The following is a 26,351-nucleotide window of genomic DNA, read 5'->3' as shown; positions in this document are numbered from 1 at the left end:
GTGGCCAACTGCCTGAGCCTGCAGATGCAAGTGGCCCCCTGTTGCCCCCTATATCAGGGCCAAAGGAGAAGCAGGGAGGGTGGCTGGGTGGCTTTCCAGCGTAGGGAAGGTGGATCTAGAACATGCAGCATTCCCATTGCTCAATAACCCTCTCCCCTGCCCTGGGTGTGGCCCCCTGCTGAGAGACACTGTTTGGGAGTAAAGGCGGTCAGCACTCAAACCAATTTAAAAACCAGGGTTTATTCTTCCTGTGCTGCCCCCAATCACAGCTCGGAGACAGGACACTGCTCGTGCAAAAGCTGTTACAAAAGACGTAGTCCCAGCTCAACCTCTGCCCACGCCCCACCAGAGTCAACATTGTACAAAACTATATTTACAGGGAAACCAGTTAAAAACGAAGGACTCCAAGCCGGCCCCAGCCTTTCCGATGGGGGGTTCAGGCCATGTGTGGCACTGCTCCCTTTTCAGAGCTTCACGTGCTGGGACTTCCATACACCGGCCATGGGGCTCACGGAACCCCAACCCCAGCACGTGGTGCGGGTGTGTGTGTGGGCAGGGCTATTTCAATTACCCTCGCAGCATCTCAGAGTCACACCCCAGCTGTTTACAGCCCACCAAAGGGCTGGGCAGCTCCAGACCCCCATCTGAGCGCCCCTGACCCAGATGCCATCAGTGGGGAGAGGGCTCTGCCAAGCACTGCCCTGCCCAGCTCGCTTCATGAGGCCATTCGGGGTCTAGCCCCAAAGGGCCTCAGAAAATGGGTCCAGGCTCTGGTCCTAGACAAAGAGACGGGGCAGCTGACAGCCATGTGCCTGTGACCCCAGGGATGGAGGGCAGGCCTGGAGAGCTTTCCTGCTCTTCTCGCAGGCAGTTATGATCACTAGATGGGTTTACAGGGACCCAGGGCCTCCAGCAAGCACCTTGCCATGTTGGAAAGCCCGACTCCTGGTACTGAGTTTATGGGAAATGCTCATGACTTTGGATTTTAAATTTACAAACCCAGCCCCAGGGGCCAGAGCAAGACAAGCAAACTGAAGTTAAAAAGGGAAAAAAAGCACACATTATTCCTTCCAATCCGGCTGGGAGCAGCGTCCTTGGCATGTCCCAGGAGGGGCTGTGCTGCTCAGAAGGCATAGCGCGTGCGGATATCCTCCAGCTTCTTGGACACCTCGGGGGGGGTCCTGTCCAGCTCTTCCGAGACGTTCTTCTGTTTGTTGGGTTCCATGGAGTTGAACTGTTCACAAAGGTCCCCGTCAATCACGTTCTAGAGACAGGACACGGGAACACGTTAGAAACTGGGTAGCAAACGGGCTCAGCCCCAACACTGCTTAGTCTGAATGGACAAAAGGGCAGCACGGCAAACAGCTCTTTGCCAGGAGTTTCTTAATCTCGCTTTCGAAACAGGACCAGGCTCAGTGACCTCATCTGCTGGAGAACAGCAGCTGGAATCAAACTAATTAACAAGAGCCCCAATAAACCCAGACCACTTGAGGGAAGGACAAGGCTGATCTCGCTTCAGCCGGCAAGTCCTGTCTGGCACAGGGTCTCTAGATGGCGTGTGCTGGAGGGGGTTGAAGGAGAAGATTGTGAGTGAGGGATCGGTGAAGGGAAAAGTCTCCAATCAGGTTTCAAAGGTCTCTGAGGTCTTGGGACTAGCCCCAAGGCCATCAATAATAGGTCTGACTCATCTCTGAGCAATTCCTGAGTAGCTGGGACACCCATCTGGTTCTATACCCTCTTAACAGCTCCAGGGACACTACAAGAGCTGCAGTGATAAACATCCTGCAAGCTGTAAAAAGGCTTCTTGGAAGTCCTGGGTATGTGGCACAGTGACGGCTTACAGCTAACACGATGGCCAGAACACCAAGGCAAAGCCATGCAGGCGCCCAAGGGTGGTGCACAGAGCAGGAGCGGGGGAGGGTGCAACAGGCAGGTGCCTGTGCAGGGTGTAGATCCAACATTCCACACCATGGCCTAGTTTTAAATCTTCCTGATTGTTAATCGGAGGCTCTGGGAGGGGCCACAGTGTCACCTAGTGGAGATAGCATTGGGCTGGGCCTCAGGAGACCTGGGTTCTGTTCACAACTCCCCCACTGGCCGGCTGGGTGACCTTTGGCAAATCACTGCACCACTCCGTGCCTCAGTTTCCCCAGTTGTAATGATACTGATCTCCTCTGTAAAGTGCTTTGAGACCTATGGATGAAAAGCACTAGACAAAAGCCAGGTATTACAGGACAGTCCCATTTATCTGAAACCCTGTTATCCAAACCTCCACATTACCCAAATCCCTTCTTTGTCCCACAGCATGAGATACATGCCCTCTGCAGAATGGATCATGCTGAGGGACCAGGGGTTTGGTTCGGCTAACAGAGCAGAGACCCACAGCCAGAACTACGAGAAGGACGAACCCCTGGCTATGGGGGATGCCTCCCTGCTGCTGAATGGCTCCTGCGGCCACGCAAGGAGCCCTCTGCAGCCCCGCTGTCATGGAAGTGAGTGAGTGGGGCCATGACAGCAGGCTCACTGTGCTGCTGCAGGGCTGGGGACACGTGATCCCTGCAGGCACAAGGTGCAGGGAAGGCTGCAGTCCTGGCTGGGGTGGGGTCTCTGCTCTGCCAGGACCGGAGCCTCCCCATCCACACCTTGAGCCTGCAGGGATGGGGTGTCCCCAGCCCTACGACAGTGCAGGGAGCCCTCTGCAGCCCCAGTCTTGGAGGGAGTGAATGAGGCAGAGCGAGACCCCTGGACTGGACTACGAGGAGGAGCCCCCGGCTATGTGGGAGGCCACCCCACTGGTGAATGATGCCTGCCCTCTTGATTATCTGAACTCTCCATTACTTGAATAAAATCCACGTCCCCACTACTACTCAGATAATTGGGAATATTCTGTATTAGGCCACTCAACAGTGGCTCTGCTAACATCAGCTTCTCTTGTAGTTTATGCTGTCCAAGGTCCCTGGAGGGAGTTGTGGGCCTGTTACTCCATGACACGCTCACACGATATATTGGAACAGTGAACATGTCCAGTGGCAGACCTGCCAACTGGCCAACCTTGGTTACCGCTGTCCTGGTGGACCTAGACCCCAGACCTACCTTAACTGGGAAGTAGTAGGAGCGGAAGCTCAAGTGGTCCCGTCCACAGAGAGGGGGGTGCTCCGACCTCAGGTGCATTTCCACGTGCTGGAAGAAGTCATGATCCTGAAGGGACACAAGTAGTTGAGAGGTAGAACAATTTGCTCCTCCCACCCATGTGGGACTGGAGTAACATCAGGATATGGTAGCACTCCACTAGCAGCCTGTGCCCTGCACAGCTCAGTTAATTCCTGGCCACAAAGGGGCGCCCCACCACTTCCAGGCACCGATTTTCTTTTTCACTGGGACAGGAACATCCAAAACCAGCCCACCCAGGCCATTCTGCCAGGAACACAAGGTGCTCCCCAAACCTGCATAAATCCAAACAGGTGGCAGCTGCTCTCACATGTAGGATGGAAGCGTGGCCAAAGCAGTACAGCTCCCAGCATGCAATGCGCCAGCAGCCTGTGCATGGATCAAGATGGAGCACCAAGTGCTGGAGCTAGTTGCTACAAGCTGCACGTTCCTATTAAAATATAGGGCTTCAGGTTGTCCCAAGGCATATAACTCAGTGGGCCACGCTTTGGCTAACCCTTTGACATGTGCACCAGACAGCAAAGCACCTGCAATGCATTCCTAAGGAAGCAGTCACGGGGAAGAGACCAGTTAGTGGGCTCTGTCTCTTCCCACCCTCCTTCCATATGCCCTGATCTCACTGGCTCCCTTTGGCAGGAGCTTTGTTGCACACTTGACGTTCACATACTGCAGTCACCTATAGTCTACGACCAACACACACAAGCCAATGGAGGATGCGGACACAGGAGCTGGGTGTGGTTGGGCAGTCACTCCGTGCTTCTGCAGCAGGATGGCTCTTACCTCATGGGATGTGAAGGGGACCAGGATACCAATGCCCCCCGACAAGGTGGTGTACACGAGAGACTCAGACCCTCCAGGAATCAGCGTGGTCTTTTGTAACGACAGCACTGTCTCTCCCACGTGGTAATTCATAATCACCTCAGCCTGCAAACAAGTCACGGGTCAGTATTTTCCTCTGGAGTTCATCCACGACCGACATACGCATAAAAGGGGCTGGCAGGTAGAGCCCTGTGTGGATACACAAATGTGTATCTGCATCTGATCCGCAAAAATGATCTGCGGATATCTGTGGATTTGCAGGGCTCTACACCAGGGGCCAGACAGACTCTGAGGCACCCCCATCCCCACTCCCGAACAGCCCCCCACCCAGGTACGTGGAGGGACCAGGGCTCCCCACAGCTGCCAGCATGGCTCTCCCCAACCCAGCTCTGGGGAGGGGGGCAGCTTGGAGCCACAGCTTGGCCACCGTAAGAGCTGGGTGGCAGCTGTGGGAAGCAGCGGCAGACCCTCCACCTGCCCTGGATGTGGGGCCCGAGCAGCCCCGGCCCCTGTCTCTACCCCCAAGGCCCTCTGCCCAGGGCAGGTGGAGGATCCGCACCGCAGTTCGTCACAGCTGCCTGACCGCTCTTACTGTCAGAACTCTGTACAGATCCAAAATTTGTATCTGCATCAATGGGCCACAGATATAAAGCGGATACCCGTGGATTTGCACAGCTCTACCAGCAGGATCAGGAGGGGAACGGAACAAGCTCTTCCACTGGAGAGCATGCGACAAAATCCAGGGCTTTATCCAAATGGCTTAGAGCTCTTCACACACATATGGATGTGGCTGATAAGAGGGCAGGGGAGTGAAAGAGAAATGTAACCTGGGGGCCCTTGGCCTGCTCCCAGAGAAAGTCACTTCTTGGCAGGTGTTCGCCAGCGCTCTCAGAACTGTAAGGTGTTTGGCTGTGGCCATTCTGGTTACAGACCCTTACCCGGCAGGATTCATCTCCCCTCAGGATGGATCCCCAAAGATGCACTCGCATTCACTCTGCAAAGCTCCACAGAGGAGCTAATTGCCTGCCCCCCCACTCTCCTAGGAAGGGTTACCTTCTGCGACGCTCCATTGAGAAGCCCTCTGTCCCACAAAGCCTTGTTGCCTGTCGGATCTTCGTCTACCTCATCGTTTGTGTTGGGAGGCAGCCTCACCTGTATTGACAAAGCAGGACAGAGTCAGCGTGCTGGTCTGTTGCCAGCACCGTACGAACAAGAGAAGGATGCAGGCTAGTTAACCCTTGCTGCAGGGTGTTCACACTTCTCTGCCAGCACAGGAGCACTTAGTTTGCATTACATCAAGTGCCCTGCTCTGACAGGAATGTAACACAGACCCTCGCTGGTATGCGTGCGGGGCACTAGGAACGCTGGGTGCTCGAATGTTTGGGGAAACGCTCAGGCCACTGGAATGACCCTTCTCTTGTCATTCACAACAGTGGGTACGGCTACACTAGAAACGCTGCTGCAGCTGCACCCCTGCGGCACAGGCACTTACTACAGCAACAGAAGAGGGTTTTCCATCACTGCAGTGAATCCACCTCTGCGAGAGGCAGTAGCCAGGGTGACAGACGAACTCTTCCGCTGACCTGGCGGTGTCTGCACTGGGGCTTAGGTTGGCTTCATGAAGTCGCACAGGGCAAGACATTTTTCACAGCCCTGAGTGACATAGTTAAGCCAATCTAACTTCCTAGAGGAGACCAGCCCAGTGTTAACTGGCTGCACAGGAACAGCAAGATAGAAAGGTGACTAATAATTCAGCTCCTTCACCAAAGGGGCCATCCTGGAGGTTTATCCTCACCCCAAACTAAATGCATCTCTTGGCACCAGTGTGATTAAAGACTAAAGAACAGCGTGCACCATTTTATACTGTCAAGTACACAAAGTGGCCAGTGTCAGGATACAAAGAGAAGCATGTATGCATCAATGCAGAGAGTAAGAAGACGGGACACAGCACCCACAACATATGGGGAAATAAGGTAAAACTCCCGGTAACTGAGAGCTAAGTCACCAGGGCAGAACCTGGTCACATGGGATGGGTCTCTGGCTGCCTTGGCACTGGCATTCACCGACTGTGTCCACAGAGGCAAAGCTAAGTTGTGCCAGACCAGCCTGATGGAGGCTGGGGTGTAACGACAGACAAGGACTGGTTTGTGCCTCAGCCAAACGCTAGCTGAGTAACATTAGACACATCTAGAACTCAGGCTTCGAAGCCTGCACCTTGTGCACTTCAGAAACTGATTGGACCACCACCAGGAGACACAGTCCACGTGCCACTGAAATGCAGCCCCCAGGGGGGAAAGAAGAGGTCAGGAAGCAGCATGGAATTCTGTAACCAACCCAAAATGCACAGGGAATTTCTGGAGGCAGAGCTAAACACCAGAGCTGGGATTTGGCCAATACAGAGGGCAAACACCCTTGCTCTTGACAAAAGCATCAAGGAATGCTCAGTGGCTACCAGTGGTCAAGAGCGCATCTGCGCTGAAAGGTTTTATTTTTAAATAAGTTCACTGAACTTTTGAGGATGGTAGTTTCTGATGTGCCAATGCTTTAACTTGTTTGCTTTGAATCACTGACGAATAACTGTCCCACGGGGCACTTGTAACAAACCAACGCTAGCTATAGGGCGTTGGCGCTAACTAAACACACATTTTCTCATTTCTGTAGACATACGTAGCTGTTCCCAGTGAATACTTGCAGTCTCTGGGGTGTCCTGACAGTTCAGACACACGTACTCACCACACAGATATTGCCAAACTTGTCTGCTCCGGCCACAGTGTCATAGTCAAGGAGGGTGGCGGTGGTAACCCACCGAGGGTAGGTGTCATCGGCAAAGATGATCAGCTGGTTCTCATTCCTCTTGTAGCGCACCCAAATGAAGCTCTCCTGGACATCTGACACTATCACTCTGTGCCCGATGGTTTGGATACCGGAGATGTAGTTGGCAATGTGCTTTTAGAAAGGGAATTACAACAGTAAGTAGTCCTGATAAAGGACTCAAATGGGCTTCATTCCAACGCAGAAAATCCACCTGACTCAATTCATTTTAAATGACTTTTCTTCCTTGCTCCATTGACTCATCCCCAATTTTACACCATGGCTCCAGAACACGGGCGGGAGAAGTGGTGTTAGTGCAGACCTGAACTACAGTGGCCACTGTGCCCAGTTTTTGACCCCATAAATAAGCCTGTCCAGAGCAGCAGCAGTCTGATCAGGGGTGTGTGTAGGAGCACAGATGCCACCTCTACATCTACAGATCTTTGGCTATGCCCCCTGACCTCCAGGCCAGGCAATGCCACTTCACAGCTCCGGTCACAATGCATCTGAGAAGAAAACTTTGCAAGTTGTGATGGGAGCCAAAACCTAGGCAAAATCTATCCTCTCCATGTTCCCTTTTTACCCTGTGGGTTTTCTGGTGTGTGTTTATGTGCAGTGGACAATCAGAGGTTGGCCTAAGACCTGTAACTTGCAGGGGAAGGAAATGGGAAGAGAAGCAGCCAGCTAAAGCACTAGAAAAAGCGCTTTGTAGTTGAACTGCTTTCGTGCTGTCTAATGTATCAGCCATGGAGAGCAAAACACACCCATTCCCCCCCCATATGCCTAGAGCTTAAAACAATGCAGTATCCTTGGCAGTCCTAATGGAACCTAACGAGCCTCTCTAGGTATGTCTATACTCCACACTAAGGCTGCGCTCTGACTCAGGTTTGAGCCTAACTCTTTCTAACGTCCACACACAAGTCAGTCTGACTCGGGTCAGCAAGCACTCAGGAGCCAGGTCCTAAGATGCTGCTATGGGGGTGGCTCAGAACCCACGTCCCACTGAGACTTGGGTCCAAGGCCTGTCATTTTGCAGTGTGGATGCAACTCAAGCTGCAGGCCTGAGTCAGAAGGTCTGCATAGTGCAGTACGGACACATCAGCATGGCTGTGAGACCCAGGTCCAGCAATTGTAAACCCGGGGTTTACAACGCAGTGTGGATGCTCAATCGCAGACCCAGATCCCACAGACCCTGGCTTAGTGTGCAGTGTAGACACAGCCTTTGACTTCTGTCCTGGCACACAGCTCCTTCTGTGGCTGTAAAAGAGCGAAGAGTTTAACAGCTGCCCACTTTAGCTCTCCAGTGCGTCCAGATCCAATGGCACACCAGAGCCCCATAGCTCCGCTGTTTCTGCCTACACTCTGCTGGGCTGTTGGCAGAATCTACTGTCCCCTAGTGTAAGGGGTGAAAGTGTCTCCCATTTAGTCAAATGGGAAATGCTACCAGACCCTCAATTTGTATTTAGAGGAGAGAAGACCCACATATGATACAGCAGTACTGGAGGGACTATGCATTTCATTAGAACAAGTGCGTGAGAAACCCATTAATAGTTCTGTCTAGAAGGGAAGCGTGGTGGGGTTTTAAGGTATTGCACACCTGACTGGCGATCAAATGACAAACATGGCATGGGGGAGAAGCAGTTGCTGCTGTGGTTGATTTTTACTTGGTATTTCTTAGGTTATTCTGTTTTGGGGTGTATGTACAGGGCACCCAGAACTTTGGATGGGGCCCTCTGGTGTGGAGTTTATTTAGGACAAAAACAAACACACACACTAAACATAGCACACCTAAAACCCTCCTTTGAAAATGTATCCCCGAGTGTTATTCTTTACTCAGACCCCTCACCCCAAGAAATGGCACCCATCAAGAACCAAAGCCAATACCTTGTTCTCACACTTCCGAAGCAGCTTCTTCTTGCCCAGGTCATAGACACGTAAGAGTTTTCCAACTCCAATTAAGACTCGGCCTTGGAATGGGGCAATGGCTGCAGGTACTTCCTCCACAGGGGTCTACACAGGGAGGTGAGAGGAACACACATTAGAAAGCCCAGTGAGACAGACAAAACCCCCTGAAAACAAATGACTGTACTTGCGCCTTTACTGCAAAATAAAGCAGAGCTGGAGAATGGACTTTATCCAGTGGTTCTGTTGAAGCTTTAAAGCCTTGATACTGGCAATGGCAAGGTTAATCAGAGTCCTTGATGTGTCCTGCAGAACTCCTAACCCCTGTGCCAGCAGTACACTATATGCTGGAACACCATGTTTTATTGGTGCTTATGCAATCCTGGATAGGATACTCCCAAGCCACTGAATATCAGACAGAGCACTTAAATGAGAGAGTTGGAGTTGAGTGTGGAGATCATTCTACGAGCAATTGAGCAGAATATGCAGCAAGGCAGAAAAGGCACTGTCACCCCAATCAGTGGCTTTACTGTTTCCCCAATATGAACAAGATTTTACTTTTTGCTAAATCCAATTCAGATTGCAATCAGCAATCCTTCAGGCTCAGAAGTCTCGATCCGATTCAGCGCTTGCAGTGAGAGTTCTGGACCAGCCAGTGGAGAAGATGTTAAATCTGAGAGATCTCAAGATGTCCTTGGCAGCTCTAATGCAGGCAAATTTTCCTAAGGATAATGCCATATTCTTGTTAATCCAAAAGTATCCGTCAGCGATCATAATGGAAAAAATTAATTCCACTGGCGTTTTTGGTGCTGACAGTCATCAGCATATTTTTCCAGGTTTGCTCACGCTGGCTAACAAAAGCCAGTCCATCCAACTAGCTCTGTAAGCTACATGGTGGACATTAAAAGGCATCCTAGCAGCCCTTGGCCAGGACAGACCCCTCTTGATGAACTTGGAAATGTGGGAAGAAAGAAGAAAGTCACCACATTCTTTAGCACTTCCTCATCCCCTGCCCATTTCTCAACCATGCTGGGAATGCATAGGGAGAACAGAGGTTTCTTTGAACTTGGTGTTGCTGAAACCCTGGAGGTCCATCAGTAACACAGATCACTTATGAGCAGTCAAGTCACTTATGCATTTAACCGAAAGAAGGTGCACAGGCCCATACTACCTAAAGCTGGGTATCAGGGAACCTTCATCACTAAGGCAAGTGACCTGAGAGCAGGTCAGCTTTGTAAAGAAACAGCCACTATGAAAGCTCCTCAAGCATGGGAATACTGCATTTTAAAGGGGTAGCATTCCCCCCCCACCCCCGGGGCCTCAGTAACTGTTCTCTGGGAGCAGGAATAGGGTCCCTACCTGTCAATCCAGCGCATGGCGATGCAGGCCTGGCCCTGACTTGGCCTCAGGTGACCAGGGTCCATTTCCAGCTCTATCACGGACATCCCTGGGCATGTCAATGTCTCTGGACCTCAGCTCCCCACCCGTGCCAGGGATAACCCTTCCCTACCGCCTACAGGGGCGCAAGAATAAACGTGCTCACAGTTGTGAGGGGCTGATACTATGGGGTTGGGGCCAAACAAGCAGCTAGACAGACAGTAACTCTGGGTGCAGAATTTTCCTGCCAGTTCCTCCTGGAAAGTAGACAGGCTTCTCCCTGCTTCAAAGTTTCCCCGAGCAGGAGAAAAATTATGGTTAGCGTACAGTCTCCCCAAATATCTAGTCACTTTGCTAGAGCCCAACTAGTGCCAGTTAGGTGCCCTGGAAAATGAGTAGTGAGATTTGCAGCTACTGCCAGTTGTGCAAAGTTCCTGCATTTGCACTATCACCTGCCTGGCAAAGCTCAGGGCTTGCCCATTTGTCAATACTGGCAGCAGCCACATGAGGGAATGTGGGGCTGACAGTCTATCTGGTATATGCTTTGGAACAAGATATCTCAGGGGGACTCAAACTGTAGTTTAGTGTGGTCAGTTTTCCAAACCCATCTGAAGATTGTCTGGGCCTCTCATGCACTCAATGAGCTTCAATGTGGATTTTCCTGGCTCCCTTCCTCCTCTCTTGGTCTGTACCTCCCACAATGTTAGCACAAGAGAGGTCAGCCCACTCCATGCAGGGCACACTCACCTTGTGTAGGAACTCCAGCTTCTCGCCATTATTTACCAGCTTGTATGTGTAGATAAACCCACCAGCAACCGACCGGGGGTTCAGAATCAGGTCCTTGGCCACTCCCACCAGCACATGCCAGTCGTCACTGGCGTTGGCGAATCGGCACACTGCCACACTGGAGACAACACAGACAGGTGCCCAGAGGTTAGTGTGAGCAAAGTATAGAAACCAAAGCCAGAGCTGCCTCGGGATAGGATCTGCATGTCACACGTGGATGGTAAATCTGGGTGAGAGCTTTGGAAGCCTGACTTCACATTGCTGATTTCAGTCATCTATCCCCCCCACTCAGCTTTACCCCCAAAAACACACTAAGTATTCATATTTAGACAGCAATATAGGTATGGAATATTCACTGTGCCCAGGCAGGAAGTGGGAATCTGGGCTGCTGCTTTTTCTTTTGAGAGGACATTTACATTTTGGACATTTATCAGCAACTTCTTCTCCCTCCTTTCATCTTTCTCCTCCCCCGATGGATGCTTAGCCCATCAGCACAAGAGTCAGGCGTCTCGAGGACTGATTACACAAAGCAAAACGGATTGACTGCGTGTCTGTTGGCTTGACTCATCTTCCTTGCTGCAGTTCCACCTGACTTCTCTCTTATACACAGTACCTGCCCTTTTAAATGCACCCACAACATTGCCTGGCAGTTTAATCTCTGCAGAGGGGATGCTAAGGAAGAGAGGGGGACAGGAGGGAGGGGAACACAAGGACAACTGCTCCTACTTTTTATTTCTTCTCCATCATCTGCACCCCATGGGGCCTTTTTAGAATACGATCCTTCAACGTCTTCTGTAAAGGTCCAGTGAATGCGTTGGCATTAAGAGTTAGTGCCTATGCTCACCTTGCACGACTGGGCTGGGCGAAGGAAAGATAAGAGCTTCGGAGTACAGGGAGGTGTCTACTGGGGTTTAGTACCCAGCCTCCCAGCAATGTGGCCTTTCAACTCAAACGATGGCTGGGCCAAATAAGCAGCAATGTATTAAGCACATGACAGCCAGAGACTATGTCTGGCACTGCTCCTTACCTGAAGGCGGCTTCGTTCTGCTCTAGTTGGACCAGATCTAAAGTATTGCCCTGGATGGGGTTCATCACTCGGACAACAGAGGCCCACTGGCCATTGCCTGCCTTGGGGGCACCAAAGATGGACTCGGGAAGGTTCTCATTCAGAAAGGCGGCTGCCATCTCTGCGGCCAGTTCCCTCTCATCCTCACCTGCAGCCTCCACCATTTCCTGCAGCACACATTACAGCGGGAAGAGAAAGAACTCAGCACAAGAGGGGATTCGTTTCAAGACAGGCTGATACCCAAGTTGCTTGGCGTGGTGAAGATTTAGAAGATAAGCTTCAATGGAGAGAGATCCCCAAGGCAAAGTGCTACTAATATGAAAGCCAAGTGAACGTTAAAGCCTCTGTTTTACAAAGCCAGAGAGCCAAGAGCTCAACGCCTACAAGAAACCTACGAGACCATGATTCCGCTTGCCTTACTACAATACAGCCTGTTGTTATGGAGCTCAAAAGTACGGCACTGTTGATTCCTCACTGCCCATGAGGCCATTGCTTTGGGGACACGGCCTCCAGAACACCAGCTGATGCCACTGAGAAATCTTTAATGAAAACAATCTATTCAACTCCAAGTAACCTCAGCAATAATAATAAAAAATTCTAGAGAACGTGTGATACACAAGCAGGATCATTGCTCAGCAGAATAATCTCAAAGTCTGTCAAGGCATCAGGGTACTGCATGCTGTGAAAGGCAGCATTTGGACTGCGATTTATCTGCTGAAATTATGATTATGCAGAAGCGCCATAACTGAACTAGAAAACCAACCACTAACCATTTGGCAACGTGGAGTCCGAGGCCACTATTAAGAAATCAACAGCAGCAAACAGTAAAGAACAATTTGTCCTTATACAGGCTCCTTCAGAGGAGCTCAAGTGGATTTTCAAACATTCAGTATCACAGGGCCACCTGCTGAGCATTAAGTATACACCGTTTTACACAGACTGAGGAAGAGGTTAAGTGATTAGCCCAAGCCCAAACTGTACGTGGAACACAATGCTGGACTCTGAGCAACCTCTCCTGCCATCCCCACGGGCCTGCACTGCACTCCATCCGCCCGCCCTTCGTGCTCACACCCAGCAAAAGAATTCCAGTCCCTGAGGTTAACATAGGTGGGGATCCTCAGCACTCAAGTGAGAGGGCGTCCAGAAGGACACACATGCATATATGAGCTGTCCTGATTACCTCAGCCATCTGCTGCTTTCTCTGGGCCTTCGTGGCCTCGGTGTAAGCATTGTGGTCTGTCTCGATGATGATCAGGTTGCTGCTCTCAGGGTGAATGACGAACCTCCTGGGGGTGTACTGCAGCGGGAAGGCAACCTGGTTGAAGACTGCCCCCAGCTTTTCCAATGCCAAAATCCTACGTGGACAGAGAAAGGCCACATGCATTTAGCAACTCCCAACACAAGCCATTCCCCAGAGACAGCAAGGATGGAGCTCAGTCTTCAGCTATCATTTCATAAATCAATGTACAGGCCAGCTGCTGTTCTCTCAGCAGCCCAGGCCAGCAGCCTCAACAGATGGGAGAGCGCTAATCACTCTTTCCCAACCTTCAGAACACAAACCCACAGAGTTCTCAATAGCGCTGCTAGATTTTTGGAGTGAATGCTATATCGGAGCTACATGAGAGCTCAGCAATGGATTGGTTAGTAGTTTCCTGGCAGAGGCCAATATCTGATGCCTCAGAGGAAGGTGAATGCTCCTGCCTCCAAGACACCAGGCCAACTGTGCAGTGTTGTATGCCGGGGGGAGTTGATAGCTTCTTTCAACTACCTGAAAGAGGGTTCCAAAGAGGATGGATCTAGACTGTTCTCAGTGGTAGCAGATGACAGAACAAGGAGTAAAGGTCTCAAGTTGCAGTGTGGGAGGTTTAGGTTGGATATTAGGAAAAACTTTTTCACTAGGAGGGTGGTGAAGCACTGGAATGCGTTACCTAGGGAGGTGGTGGAATCTCCTTCCTTAGAGGTTTTTAAGGTCAGGCTTGACAAAGCCCTGGCTGGGATGATTTAGTTGGGGATTGGTCCTGCTTTGAGCAGGGGGTTGGACTAGATGGTCACCTGAGGTCCCTTGCAAACCTGATATTCTATGATTCTTTGTAATCCCTTACAGGTGATCATACTAATCCCATGCATTCGGTTTGATGACCCCACTCTGCAGGCTGGGAAACTGAACTACAGGGAAGGGATGAGACGGGCTCATCAGTGGGTGAAGTGAGCACAGAATTCAGGTCTCCTATGACTCCCACTTCCCTATTTTAAATATGAGACCATGCTATATCTATGCCAGAGATGACACAATGAGTGGTGGGTGATCAACAGCCTTTTGCAAATGGTGCGGTTATGCAAAAGAAATCATATTTTATCAGGGGGGAGAAAGGTGGAATTGGGGAATCTTGGGAATACGGCATCTGCATCCAAATGTGGTTTAGAAGCTACAGCTGGCCCAAAAAGTTTCTCCGATGAAAATCAGGTTAGTCACAAGACAAGAAAAATACCAGTGTGTGAATGGCTGGTCTTTCTGCAGCTTGCCTGCACAAATGCCAGCTCATCTGGAGCCAGAATAACGAAGAGTCCCTTCAGAAAGATTCCTTTAAAAAAACATCGAATGCTTTAATATGCCAAAAAGGACAGACAAGAAGAAAGTGCCTGTTTGTAGTCACATAAAGCAGGGCTCCTGAATGTAAGCTTCCCCTTTATTTTCACTTATCTTCCTAATTATTCCCCCCCCCCCCCCCGGCTGAGATAGGAACAGGCAACACAAAAAACACGGTCATTCCTTTGACTTTCAAACCAACAACTCACTCCATTTCCTACAGAGCAGCCTTTTCAGTTCATGCAGCACTTCCCTTTTTCTGTTATTTTACAGCATATAGCCAAATTATAATAGGCCAGCCACAGAACTTCCCACACAGAGAAAAACTTAATTCCTCCTCTCTCCTGGTAAGAGGCAGAGTCATTTTTAAAATCTGTTTGTAGTTGAATTCCTTTTCTTTTGCTATAAAGTAAATCCAACAGCACAGCAGTTCATGGCCCACTAATGGACCTTTCTGGTGGCCTATAGAATGAGGTATTTTGGGAACCAAGCGAAGGGGGACTGAGGAAAGACATTCCATGACAACATGTTTGGCGTTGGCCAGGGCAAAGAATAGCTCAGACCAAAATCACAATGGTGAGCTAGAGGTGGAGTTGCATTTTCTAAACAGAGGCCTATAAAATAAAAAGCCAACCCTGCTTTGCGCTACCGTTGTGGGTCAGTGGTTGTTTTCGACCACTTGACTGGACATTTCTGGGGGGATAAATATTAGAAACGTCATCTCCTAGCTATAAGGGGATCATATACGATACTCCTGTAGTGCCTGATCTCAGATCTGAAATACTCTGAATGCTGATACCACCATATATTTACTAATTGCTCCAGGGCCCCATTGCTGGGGCAGCTAGCCTAGATTCTGTGGGTATTTCTACACAGCAAGAGGTGGGCATGGGCCAGCCTACCTGAGCTAGCTTGAATCCAGGTAACAATAGCAATGAAGACAGCAGAGCATGGTCTTCAAAGCCGGTAGTACAAACCCATCACAGAGCCTGAGTAGGCATTCAGCTGCTCCGAAGCCCACACTGCCTTCACTGCTATTGTTCCCCACGCTAGCTGGATTTAAACTGGCTCAGGGAGGCTAGCCCATGCACAGCTCTTGCTGGGTAGACCTAGCCTTCACGTTTAGTAATTCAATGCCTTTTCTTAACACACAAATGAGCCACACCATGAGCAAAACCCAAACCAAACATTGAACCAAATAAAGCCGTCTTATCTAGTGCTCTGAAAGCTGCTAAACAAACTCTGGCAGCCCTGCTAAAAAGAGCAGCATGGCTATTCCAGGGAATGGGCAGCTGTCCTCACCATGGCCCTTTTCGCAATGTCGCTATCCCACGCTGCACTTTCCAGTGATGAAATCTAAGAGAGTTACTCAACATGTCCTTCAGTCACTCCTCCTGCAGCTCAGCGGGATGCATTTAAATTCCCTTATTCCCAGTTTATCGTGTACTTTCCCACTCAACGATTGTGTATCCTATTTCTCAGTGGTGTTGTAATCTCCCCTCATTTAGAGGCATGAGAATCAGAACCATTGCAAATAGTGCCTCTCAGCTGCAAACTTGCTGAAATACAAGCACAGTGCTCGCTGTATGCAGGGGACAAGTTCTTGTAATAAACATTTCTGCTGTGCATTCTTGTGCATCTCCAAATAAACCAGTTGCTCAGTCTGTCTGTGTTCCTATTGGTCTAACACAGCTACCGACCTTGAGAACCTTATACAATTCCAAAATCTTGAGGTGACCGAGCTGGACACTAAGAACAAACGGTTTGAAACATCCACAAGAACTCGGCCTTGCTAGAAACGTACTGCTCCGTAAATAAAACTGATCTGTGGCTATAATTGTCCCAATATGGTTATCTTCCACCGCACCGTAACATAGTGCCACCGTAAGCACAGAAGGTGCTTTCAGACTTAAGTATTCTTATGTCCTGCCTTGATGAGCTTACAGTCTAATCTGAACAGAGAAACTGTAACTGAATACGGTAGGTATGGAGAAAGGAACAGGATTACAGACAGTGTTACTTGGTAGCTCTACTTAATTCTTCTAGAACAAAAGGAAGCTGTTATCTGCTTTTCCATTCCTCCACACTCCTGCCCCCAAAACTTCATCCATCTGATGCAGTGAGCTGTAGCTCACGAAAGCTTATGCTCAGATAAATTGGTTAGTCTCTAAGGTGCCACAAGTCCTCCTGTTCTTTTTCCATTGGGAGTGGGGCTATTAGCTTAAATAAGGTCAGACTGTTACTGAACAAAATACACCTAAAATTACACCCATTTTGTTTAATGACCTAAAAACTCAAGGGCAGAAGCACCCATCACCATACAAAAATTTCCTTTTACAAATTAACTACAAGTTGCATTTTATGAGCCTAGTGCTGGAGTCTGCATCTTGCTATCAGCTGACAGATACTGTTGCGATGGATTTTAAAATGTATGAAGAAGAATATGATTTGGTGAGCTAGCTCCAAAGTTGAAAACGATCTCAACTATTACAAACATGGAGCAACCCTGCCCCACAGGAAGGCCCTGGATTACTAATCTTGGTAGGTTTCAGAGTAACAGCCATGTTAGTCTGTATCTGCAAAAAGAAAAGGAGTACTTGTGGCACCTTAGAGACCAACAAATTTATTTAAGCATAAGCTTTCGTGAGCTACAGATCACCTCATCAGATGCATGTAGTGGAAAATACAGTGGGGAGATTTTATATACACAGAGAATGTGAAACAATGGGTGTTACCATACACACTGTAATGAGAGTGATCAGGTAAGGTGAGCTATTACCAGCAGGAGAGAAAAAAAAACCTCTCTGGTCACTCAATTACAGACCTAAAAGTTGCAATTCTTCAACAAAAAAAAACTTCAAAAACAGACTCCAACGAGAGACTGCTCAATTGGAATTAATTTGCAAACTGGACACCATTACATTAGGCTTGAATAAAGAATGGGAGTTGATGTGTCATTACACAAAGTAAAACTATTTCCCCATGTTTATTTCCCACCCCCCACTACTGTTCCTCACACGTTCTTGTCAACTGCTGGAAATGGCCCACCTTGATTATCACTACAAAAGGTTTCTCTCTCCTGCTGGTAATAGCTCACCTTACCTGATCACTCTCGTTACAGTGTGTATGGTAACACCCATTGTTTCATGTTCTCTGTGTATATAAAATCTCCCCACTGTATTTTCCACTGCATGAATCCAATGAAGTGAGCTGTAGCTCACTTTGAAAGCTTATACTCAAATAGATTTGTTAGTCTCTAAGGTGCCACAAGTACTCCTAATCTTGGTAGGAGAAGAATCAACAACATTTAGACAATTTAATAAAACAGACCATCTGGAGCAAAACTGGTCTCTAGTCACGGCTTGAAACCTGAAATGGGGCTGCTGAGTATACTGCAGAATGCCCTCTGTAGGCCGAGTGGCAGATCCACTGGTAGAAACATTAAAAATGACAGGGTGGGGAAATATTTGAACGAACTGTGCACCCAACTGGCTTGTGCTCAAAGGTGCCTGACCATCTCCCAGTGGGGGACAAAGCTCAAAGATCTTTTGATCCCAGTGAGATGGGATTTTTACTGCAAATTCTCCCAAACACTATAAATTGGCTTGGTGCAAAAATGCCATATGTTGAATATGAACAAATGTGTCTGCGGTAAAAGAGAGTGGTTTTAGGGAGAAGCAGGTGATGTTAAAGAGCTTTCTTTATCCATGCATCATACCAGGAGACCCCAACAAACTGAAACGTCCCTACAGCCCTCTCCTCCCTCCTGAGAGCTACCAGCGCCCCCTGTTCAGAAGCAGGAGAGTTTCATCAACCTTACCGCAATGTGTTTGTGGAGATAGCAACAATGCCCTCAGGACACTGCTCAGAAGCGAAGCCAGATGCAAACTCTAGAGTTTCATAGGACAGGGGGGTTAGATGAAAGCGGGACTGATAAGAATAACTCAGCCATGAGCGACTGGACATGGCCAGCACCTGGGGAAGGAAGAGAGACAGCAAATTCACCAATCTGGACATGAGGGTCAAGTTAACTCCCTGCACCATTAATCAGAGTGTGCACATTCCAGCAATTAGACTCCTCGCCACTGTGGGCATAATTTCACTCTGCCCAGAGGCTGACTTCAAAACCACTCCCCCTCCAAGGAGCAACTTCCAAGGGAGCAACCTCATAGTTCAGACATCACTGATTACAAGAATGGTGTCATGGCAACCTGGTCCCAAACTGAGTTTTGGAAAATCCAATTTTCTCCACAAAAGCCAATATCAACAGAAATACTTCCATGGCTTTTCTTTTTAAACAACTTTGTTTTTCAATGGAAATAGGTTTCTTTAAACAAACACTCCCTGTCTTGTTGCAACCTGAATATTTCAATATTGTGCAAGTGCATGAAAAGTGACACTGATTAGAAACATAAATGGACCTAACTAGTCTATTTGCAGTCAGTCTAAGAGGAATGCAGAAAGCAAACAAATGACAAACAGTGCAAAGTAAATTAGACTTAAAACTCCTTCAGCTTTAACCTAAAGGATTATTTATATTTCAATTATTAGTTACAATGATTTGGAGATGATCATGTTCTTGGCTAGGCAGCCAGACAGAGTTATACTAAATAATGTACATTAGACTCAGAGGGTGTCACTTGATCTCAGTGCAGAGGGGGAATTCAAGAGATTGGCCTCTAAACAGAAAACATATTTCTCTATGTCAACACCTCTCTTTCAAGGATCTCAAAGAGCTTTACATGTATTAATGAATTAAGACTCAAATCCTCCATATGTTATCCCCATTTTACAGACGAGAGGACTGTGTACAGCAAGATGAGAGACTTACCCAATGTACCACAACATAGAGCAGAATCCAGACCCCCCCACCCCACACCAGTCCCCTGCACTAGCCATCACTAACCCAGCACTTCTCAACCCATGAGGTGTGATCCAAAAACGGGTCAACCTGCGGGGGGCTGCTTTCCCCAGTGCCACAACAGAAGGGCTGCAAATATGATTCTAAAGGACTGGATCCTCAACTCCAAATCCAGCAAATATTTTGCTTCAGCCACAGATGACTAGGCAGCTGACTAGCCCCTGGCTAACCAGCTCCAGCCCTCTTAACATAGACAGGAGGAGTCCATAACCTGCTTTGGGCCAAAGCAAAATAAATGCCACTACACATCAGGTAGCCAGAGACTGCGTGGTTGCTCATGCAGAACTTTCAGCCTTCGTATCTGTGCAGAAGAGGTCAGCTAAGAGACACTGAAAGTGCCTAACAATCTACTTTGAGCTTTTACAAATACAGCGGAGGAGTGGCCTGCAGGTCAGCACAGTCACAGCACAAAGAGGGCAATAGATGGAAGAGGAGTCAGACAAGCATTGCTGTGCATCATATCTTAAGAAACAAGGTGAGACTGACACAACCCAGGCTGGTTATGTCAAGAACGAGCTATCTCCCAAGCAGCTCCAGAATGAAGCCACCCGGCTCCTCCTCCTCCTCCTCTACAGTAAGCTGGTCCTGTTGTGCAGCAGAGGCTTGTTCTCCACCCTCCCACCAATGAGGGAAGCTGGCTCACTGTGCACAGTGACAAATATTGACACTACACCTTGACATCTTGCTTTACTTACCGCCTCTTGGCCTTGCATTCGGACTCTGAAGAGTTTCACGGGGCGTGAGCCAAGGTACCTGGTTCTGGTATCAGAAAGATCTCCAGTGACTGGATCCAGGACAGTTCGCAGCAGCACACCGTTCTTTCATTGAGGAGAGAGAGAAAACTCACTTTAGTTCATCATCACAGAGACGGAATACTGGCTGAGGCAGTTATACTTAATGAGAAAAGATGCAATTTTTAACTAATTGGTCTTTTTTTCTCTCTTTCTTTTTCTAAGACTGAGGCACAAAGCAACTTTCCCTAAGACACAAAGGAAGTCTATGGTAGAACTGGTCACTGAACCCAGATTCCAAGTGCATCGCCTCACAGTTCCTCTCACTCAAACCCTCTTCCCTAATGATCAAAGAGTTTACAGTCTGGCAACAAACAAGATGCCCAGGTAAAAATCCTGGGCTGGACTATTTGGAAGAGCCCAGTTACTTTTACCCCACGTAGCACTTATCAAAACAACATTTCCATCTCAGGATGACGTAGCATTGCTTGTGCGAAAGACTGGACAACAGGGAGATTATTGGAGCAGACCCTGGGGTCACGTGCATGGTGCACCCGGGCTCTGCCCTCAAGAGGCTCTCTGCACAGCTGCCCGAGAACATTTCATGGAGAGAATAGTTTCTTTATAATCATCCTCTTTTCAAAAGGGGGCCAAAGCACAAGAATGCATGATTTGTACTAGGCAACATCTCAAAGGATTTGCTTTCCTTTGACCAGTGTGGGTATTCACCTAAAATCTAACTACATATCGGGACTTGTTTAACAGCTGGAGCAACTGGGGAATTCCAGACAGGCCCATACACAGAGGGGAATTCACTGCATGACTCAGCAGACCTTGATATCCTGACAGGGGTGTCCACATGGAAAGTCTCATGCTGCTGCACTGGACAATATAATGAGCATTTAATAAAGTCTTTCAGGCTGAGTGTCTCTCAGAAGGTCTTGTAGGAACCAGGCAAGTACTCCTCACCTGTAATCCGATGTTCAAGTACAGGAAGCCAATGGAGCCCCGCTCGCCCAACTCATCCTGTTTTTCTGCCCCGCCCATCTCCACAATACACAGTGATTCTGGCTGTGCAGGGAGGGCCTGCATGCTCAAGGGTTGTAAGCAATCCTGTAGGAGACAGAAAGGGACACTAGCATGCAATTACCACAGGAGATCCAGCTTTATATCTAAGGAGCCTAAAGGGGACCCTTCAAAATTTGTAAAGAACAGCATTCAATTCACACAGGAAACCCTAAGAGAATTATTTATCATAGAATATCAGGGTTGGAAGGGACCTCAGGAGATCATAGAATCATAGAGTATCAGGGTTGGAAGGGACCCCAGAAGGTCATCTAGTCCAACCCCCTGCTCAAAGCAGGACCAATTCCCAGTTAAATCATCCCAGCCAGGGCTTTGTCAAGCCTGACCTTAAAAACCTCTAAGGAAGGAGATTCTACCACCTCCCTAGGTAACGCATTCCAGTGTTTCACCACCCTCTTAGTGAAAAAGTTTTTCCTAATATCCAATCTAAACCTTCCCCACTAGATCACCTAGTCCAACCTCCTGCTCAAAGCAGGGGCAATCCCCAGTTAAATCATCCAACCAATTTTTGCCCCATATCCCTAAATGGCCCCCTCAAGGGTTGAACTCACAACCCTGGGTTTAGCAGGCCAATATTCAAACCACTGAGCTATCCCTCCCCATCCCTTATGATTTCCTAGTGCACAAGAGTTTTGGATCCATCTGCCTTACCTCCTGGCTTTCCTCAAATGATGCTGCATTTGCATCTGAGCAGCCTGGCACAATGGCTAGTGGTCCTGAACTACAATGCAACTTAACTGTAGAGCACCTCTAGCTAGAGGCTAGTGACCTAACGTAAGCATTCAGAAGGGTCAGAAAAAGTTAGCAACCAGTTTAGGCACAAAACCTATGGGTCTAATATTTACGAGGGCTATCAAATGATTAAAAAATTGCAATTAATCATGCTGTTAAATAATAATAGAATACCATTTATTTAAATATTTTTGGATGTTTTCTACATTTCCAAATATATTGATTTAAATTACAACACAGAATACAAAATGTACAGTGCTCACTTTATATTTAGTTTTGATTACAAATATTTACACTGTAAAAAACAAAAGAAATAGTATATTTCAGTTCACCTCATGCAGGTACTGTAGTGCAATCTCTGTCCTTAAAATTTAATTTACAAATGTAGAATTATGTACAAAAATAACTGCACTCAAAAACAAAACAATGTAAAACTTTAGTGCCTACAAGTCCACTCAGTCCTACTTCTTGTTCAGCCAATGGCTCTGACAAACAAGTTTGTTTACATTTACGGAGATAATGCTGCCCTCTTCTTGTTTACAATGTCACTTGAAAGTGAGAACAGGTGTTCACATGGCACTGTTATAGCTCGTGTCACAAGATATTTACGTGCCAGATGCACTAAATATTCTTATGTCCCTTGATGCGTCAACCACCATTCCAGAGGACATGCATCCATACTGATGATGGGTTCTGTTCGACAACGATTCAAAGCAATGTGGACCAATGCATGTTCATTTTCATCATCTGAGTCAGATGCCACCAGCAGGTAGATTTTTCTTTTTGGTGGTGGTTCGGGTTCTGTAGTTTCTGCATCAGACATCCGAAAGCTTGCTCCACACCTTGTCCCTCTCAGATTTTGGAAGGCACTTCAGATCTTAAACCTTGGGTTGAGTGTTGTAGCTATCTTGAGAAATCTCACATTGGTACCTCCTTCACATTTTGTTAAATCTGCAGTAAAAGTGTTCTTGAAAAGAACAACAGGTGCTGGGCCATCATCTGAGACTGTCATGAGTTATGTTAAGTTGCAGTGGGGGAGGTCTAGGTTGGATATTAGGAAACACTATTTCACTAAGAGGGTGGTGAAGCACTGGAATGGGTTACCTAGGGAGGTGGTGGAATCTCCATCCTTAGAGGTTTTTAAGGCCCGGCTTGAAAAAGCCCTGGCTGGGATGATTAGTTGGTGTTGGTCCTGCTTTGAGCAGGGGATTGGACTAGATGACCTCCTGAGGTCTCTTCCAACCCTAATATTCTATGAAATATATGGCAGAATGAGAGTAACACAGAGCAGGAGACATACCATTCTCCCCCAAGGAGTTCATTCACAAATTTCATTAATGCTTTTTTTTAAAACTTGCGTCATCAGCGTAGAAGCATGTCCTCTGGAATGATGGCTGAAGCATGCAAAGGCATACGAATGTTTAGCATACCTGGCATGTAAATAACTTGCAACGCCTGCTACAAAAGTGCCATGCAAATGCCTGTTCTCACTTTCAGGTAATGTAAATAAGAAGCGGGCAGCATTATTTCCCGTAAATGTAAACAAACTTGTTTGTTTTAGCGATTGGCTGAACAAGAAGTAGAACTGAATGGACTTGTAGGCTCTAAAGTTTTACATTGTTTTGTTTTTAAGTGCAGTTATGTAACAAAAAAATTCTATGTTTCTAAGTTGCACTTTCACGATAAAGAGATCGCACTACAGTACTTATAGGCGGTGAACTGAAAAATATTATTTATTTTGTTTTTCACTTTTACAGTGCAAATATCTGTAATAAAAACAATATAAAGTGAGCACTGTACACTGTATTCTGTGTTGTAATTGAAATCAATATATTTGAAAATATAGAAAAACATCCAAAAATATTTAATAAATTTCAATTGGTATTCTATTGTTTAGCAGTGCAATTAAAACTGCGATTAATCGCTATTAATTTTTTTGAGTTAATTTCATGAGTTAACTGCAATTAATTGACAGCTCTAATATTTACCATGGAAAGGGTGATGCAAAACCAAGCCTATTTTAACTGTCTGTTTAAAAAAAAGGCTTTCTTTGCCACAGGTAAATGGATGAGTAGACATCTACAAGGGAACCATCAGCAACCATACTTGAGAAACCAAAGTCTGTGCCTACTGGAAACAGACAGTTTATGATGGAGGCAGGGTGTAGCCTCCTATGCCTGTAGACCTTACTGATTGTGGACATCAAGGAGTAGCTGTGATAGGGGACTCTGCCAAGGGTTCAAAATCAAAGGCTGCACTTAATCCTGATTCAGCAGGGGGGACAAAACGTGCACAAATTTACTCATTCCCCACCATTGGCTAAAAATTCTGGTTTGGATTGGACCATCAAACTTTCCTTGTAAAGGAAATTCTGGAACTCACAGGAAGAGTGTTCACAGGCTGCGCTATGTTTAGCTGAAGAAACAGACTGTTCTAATTACAAGAGTGCAGGAACAAAGAATGACAAACTTTAACTTTACAGTCTGCAGCTTCTATGTGCCGCAACACTGATGGGCAACTTTCCCAAGAACCACAAAAACAGAAGCAAACTCCCCAAACATCCAATCCTGAGCTCCATTCTGTAGCTGCTCCCACTAGATTCAACAGCAGCTCTTTGGGTGGAGTGGCTTGAGAATCAGGCCCAAAATAAAGAGAGTAGGGAGTCTTCCCTAAAAGTACGCCACAAGTTTTACCCTCCTAGCTAGGGTGGGCAACAGCAGTGCAGCTGGGAGGTGTACTTCCCAACATGGGTAAACAGACAAGTGTTAGCTCGGCTTGAGCTAGCATTTAAATATAGCAGTGTGGCTGCAGCGGCATGGGCAGTGGCTCAAGCTAGCCGCCCAAATATGTACCCAGAGAGCCTGGTGGGAGAGTCCTCAGGTGGCTAGCCCGAGCTGTTTTTAGGCATTAACTTGAGCGGAGCAAGCGTGTGCACGTCTACCTGTGCTGGGGATTACAGCACCCAGCTGCTGTGCAGACACACCCTAATCTTAATTTCACAGAATGCCTGGATAAATCTAGGGTCATTGAACCAAGAAGCTCTTCTTTGTGCATTTGCTGGTATTGGTACATCCAAATCTGAGGCAGAAGAAAATATAGCAACACTATAGTACTGGCTGCAACGGATGACTATATGGAAGGTATCTTGGTACTGGTCCAATAACATGACACAATCCCAACTGAAGCATTCATGTAATAAGGACATGGCAGCACAGGAAGCAAACATGTTCTTCTAAAACATCTGCTCTAGGAATTATTTTGGGAAAGTTCTCTGACCTGTGTTCTACATGAGGCCAGACTAGATGATCACAATGGTCCTCTCTGGTCTTAGACTCTACAAAAGCTCTAAAGCCAATGTGTCTGAAGACTTCAGACCAGTTGCAAAGAGCAAAGAACAAGCACAAAGGAAAAAGCAAATCTCAGGATGTGCTCACCGAAGGGTCAAGGGAAATAATTCTGACAGTGTTGTCCACCAACCCGACGGCAAGGAAGCGGGAACGCTGCTCCCCAGGAGGAACGTTGGCCAAGCTCATGCACACCACATCAGCTGACATCTCCTTCCTCTCCGTGTACTCATTCAGCTGTCCTGACTGAGAAGAAAGGCACAAAGGAATTATCAACTAGGGTATGGGCAAACTGGGTCAGACTCAACCACCCACCTCAACCTTCACCTATTGCTCAAGCCAAGGCTCTGGATTTCAAATTAAGCTCACATAACATCTCCCACTTTCAACAATTCTTTATAGCCTGGTTTCGGCCAGGATTGGAAGCACCAGAACACATGACAGAACTACGAGAAAGCACATAATTTCCAGCCTGAGCTCCGGACTTAGGAGGTTGGGTTGCTCCGTCCAAAACAAGCCTTTGAAGATTTGTCCATTTCTATTATCTCATCCAATGACATTCGATGGGCTTTAAAGGGTTCCGCCTAGGCCCCATTCTAAAAGTCCTCTTCCCTACTGAATCCTACTCTGCGGACACATCAGAGATTCCATCCTCACTGAGGCTGTAACCCAGCCTCCAGTCCCCACGTCAAAGCTCTCTGCAGTTTTAAATTCACATACTGGGTCCATCTCAAAGTAGACTAATTCTCCTCCAGTCAGTGCTATCACCACTTGTCTCTGGTTCACAGCACACTTTACAATGGTTTTCTTTCCTGGTGTCTTCCATTCATTCACCCTTTTGTCTGCTCGGATGTGCCGGATGCCATCTGGATAAACCTAAAGCAGAAAAATATTACAGAAATAAAATACAACTTACCCACCCATTGTGGGACCCAGCTCCCTTGTTTTTCTGACACAGGGGCTCCAGCGGCTCCTGACAGTGACTAGTACCAGAGGCCATTCTAGGTAATTCTTGACCTAT

General features: G+C 47.6%; 1 protein-coding gene across 2 annotated transcripts in view; it reads right to left on the bottom strand.

Moving 5' to 3' along the window:
• Positions 1–220: 220 nt before the first annotated feature.
• SF3B3 (splicing factor 3b subunit 3) overlaps positions 221–26,351 on the bottom strand; it is a 50,970-nt gene continuing 24,839 nt past the window's right edge. For both annotated transcript variants that reach the window (XM_084644217.1, XM_084644218.1), the window contains exons 13-26: positions 26,051–26,206; positions 25,421–25,576; positions 21,138–21,281; positions 20,133–20,255; positions 18,337–18,491; positions 13,110–13,284; positions 11,891–12,096; positions 10,825–10,981; positions 8,683–8,808; positions 6,721–6,933; positions 5,041–5,139; positions 3,949–4,092; positions 3,094–3,198; positions 221–1,264 (exon numbers count right to left, since the gene is read on the bottom strand). In XM_084644217.1, the coding sequence (XP_084500343.1) occupies positions 1,124–1,264; positions 3,094–3,198; positions 3,949–4,092; positions 5,041–5,139; positions 6,721–6,933; positions 8,683–8,808; positions 10,825–10,981; positions 11,891–12,096; positions 13,110–13,284; positions 18,337–18,491; positions 20,133–20,255; positions 21,138–21,281; positions 25,421–25,576; positions 26,051–26,206 (2,100 nt within the window). In that variant the 3' untranslated portion in view covers positions 221–1,123. The remainder of the gene's footprint in view (positions 1,265–3,093; positions 3,199–3,948; positions 4,093–5,040; positions 5,140–6,720; positions 6,934–8,682; positions 8,809–10,824; positions 10,982–11,890; positions 12,097–13,109; positions 13,285–18,336; positions 18,492–20,132; positions 20,256–21,137; positions 21,282–25,420; positions 25,577–26,050; positions 26,207–26,351) is intronic.

The sequence above is a fragment of the Lepidochelys olivacea genome (genome assembly GCF_965140295.1).
Source record: "Lepidochelys olivacea isolate rLepOli2 genome assembly, chromosome: 12".
Taxonomy (NCBI): Eukaryota; Metazoa; Chordata; order Testudines; family Cheloniidae; genus Lepidochelys; species Lepidochelys olivacea.
The sequence above is the reverse complement of the archived record's forward strand: the minus strand, read 5'-3'. Positions and strand labels throughout refer to the sequence as shown.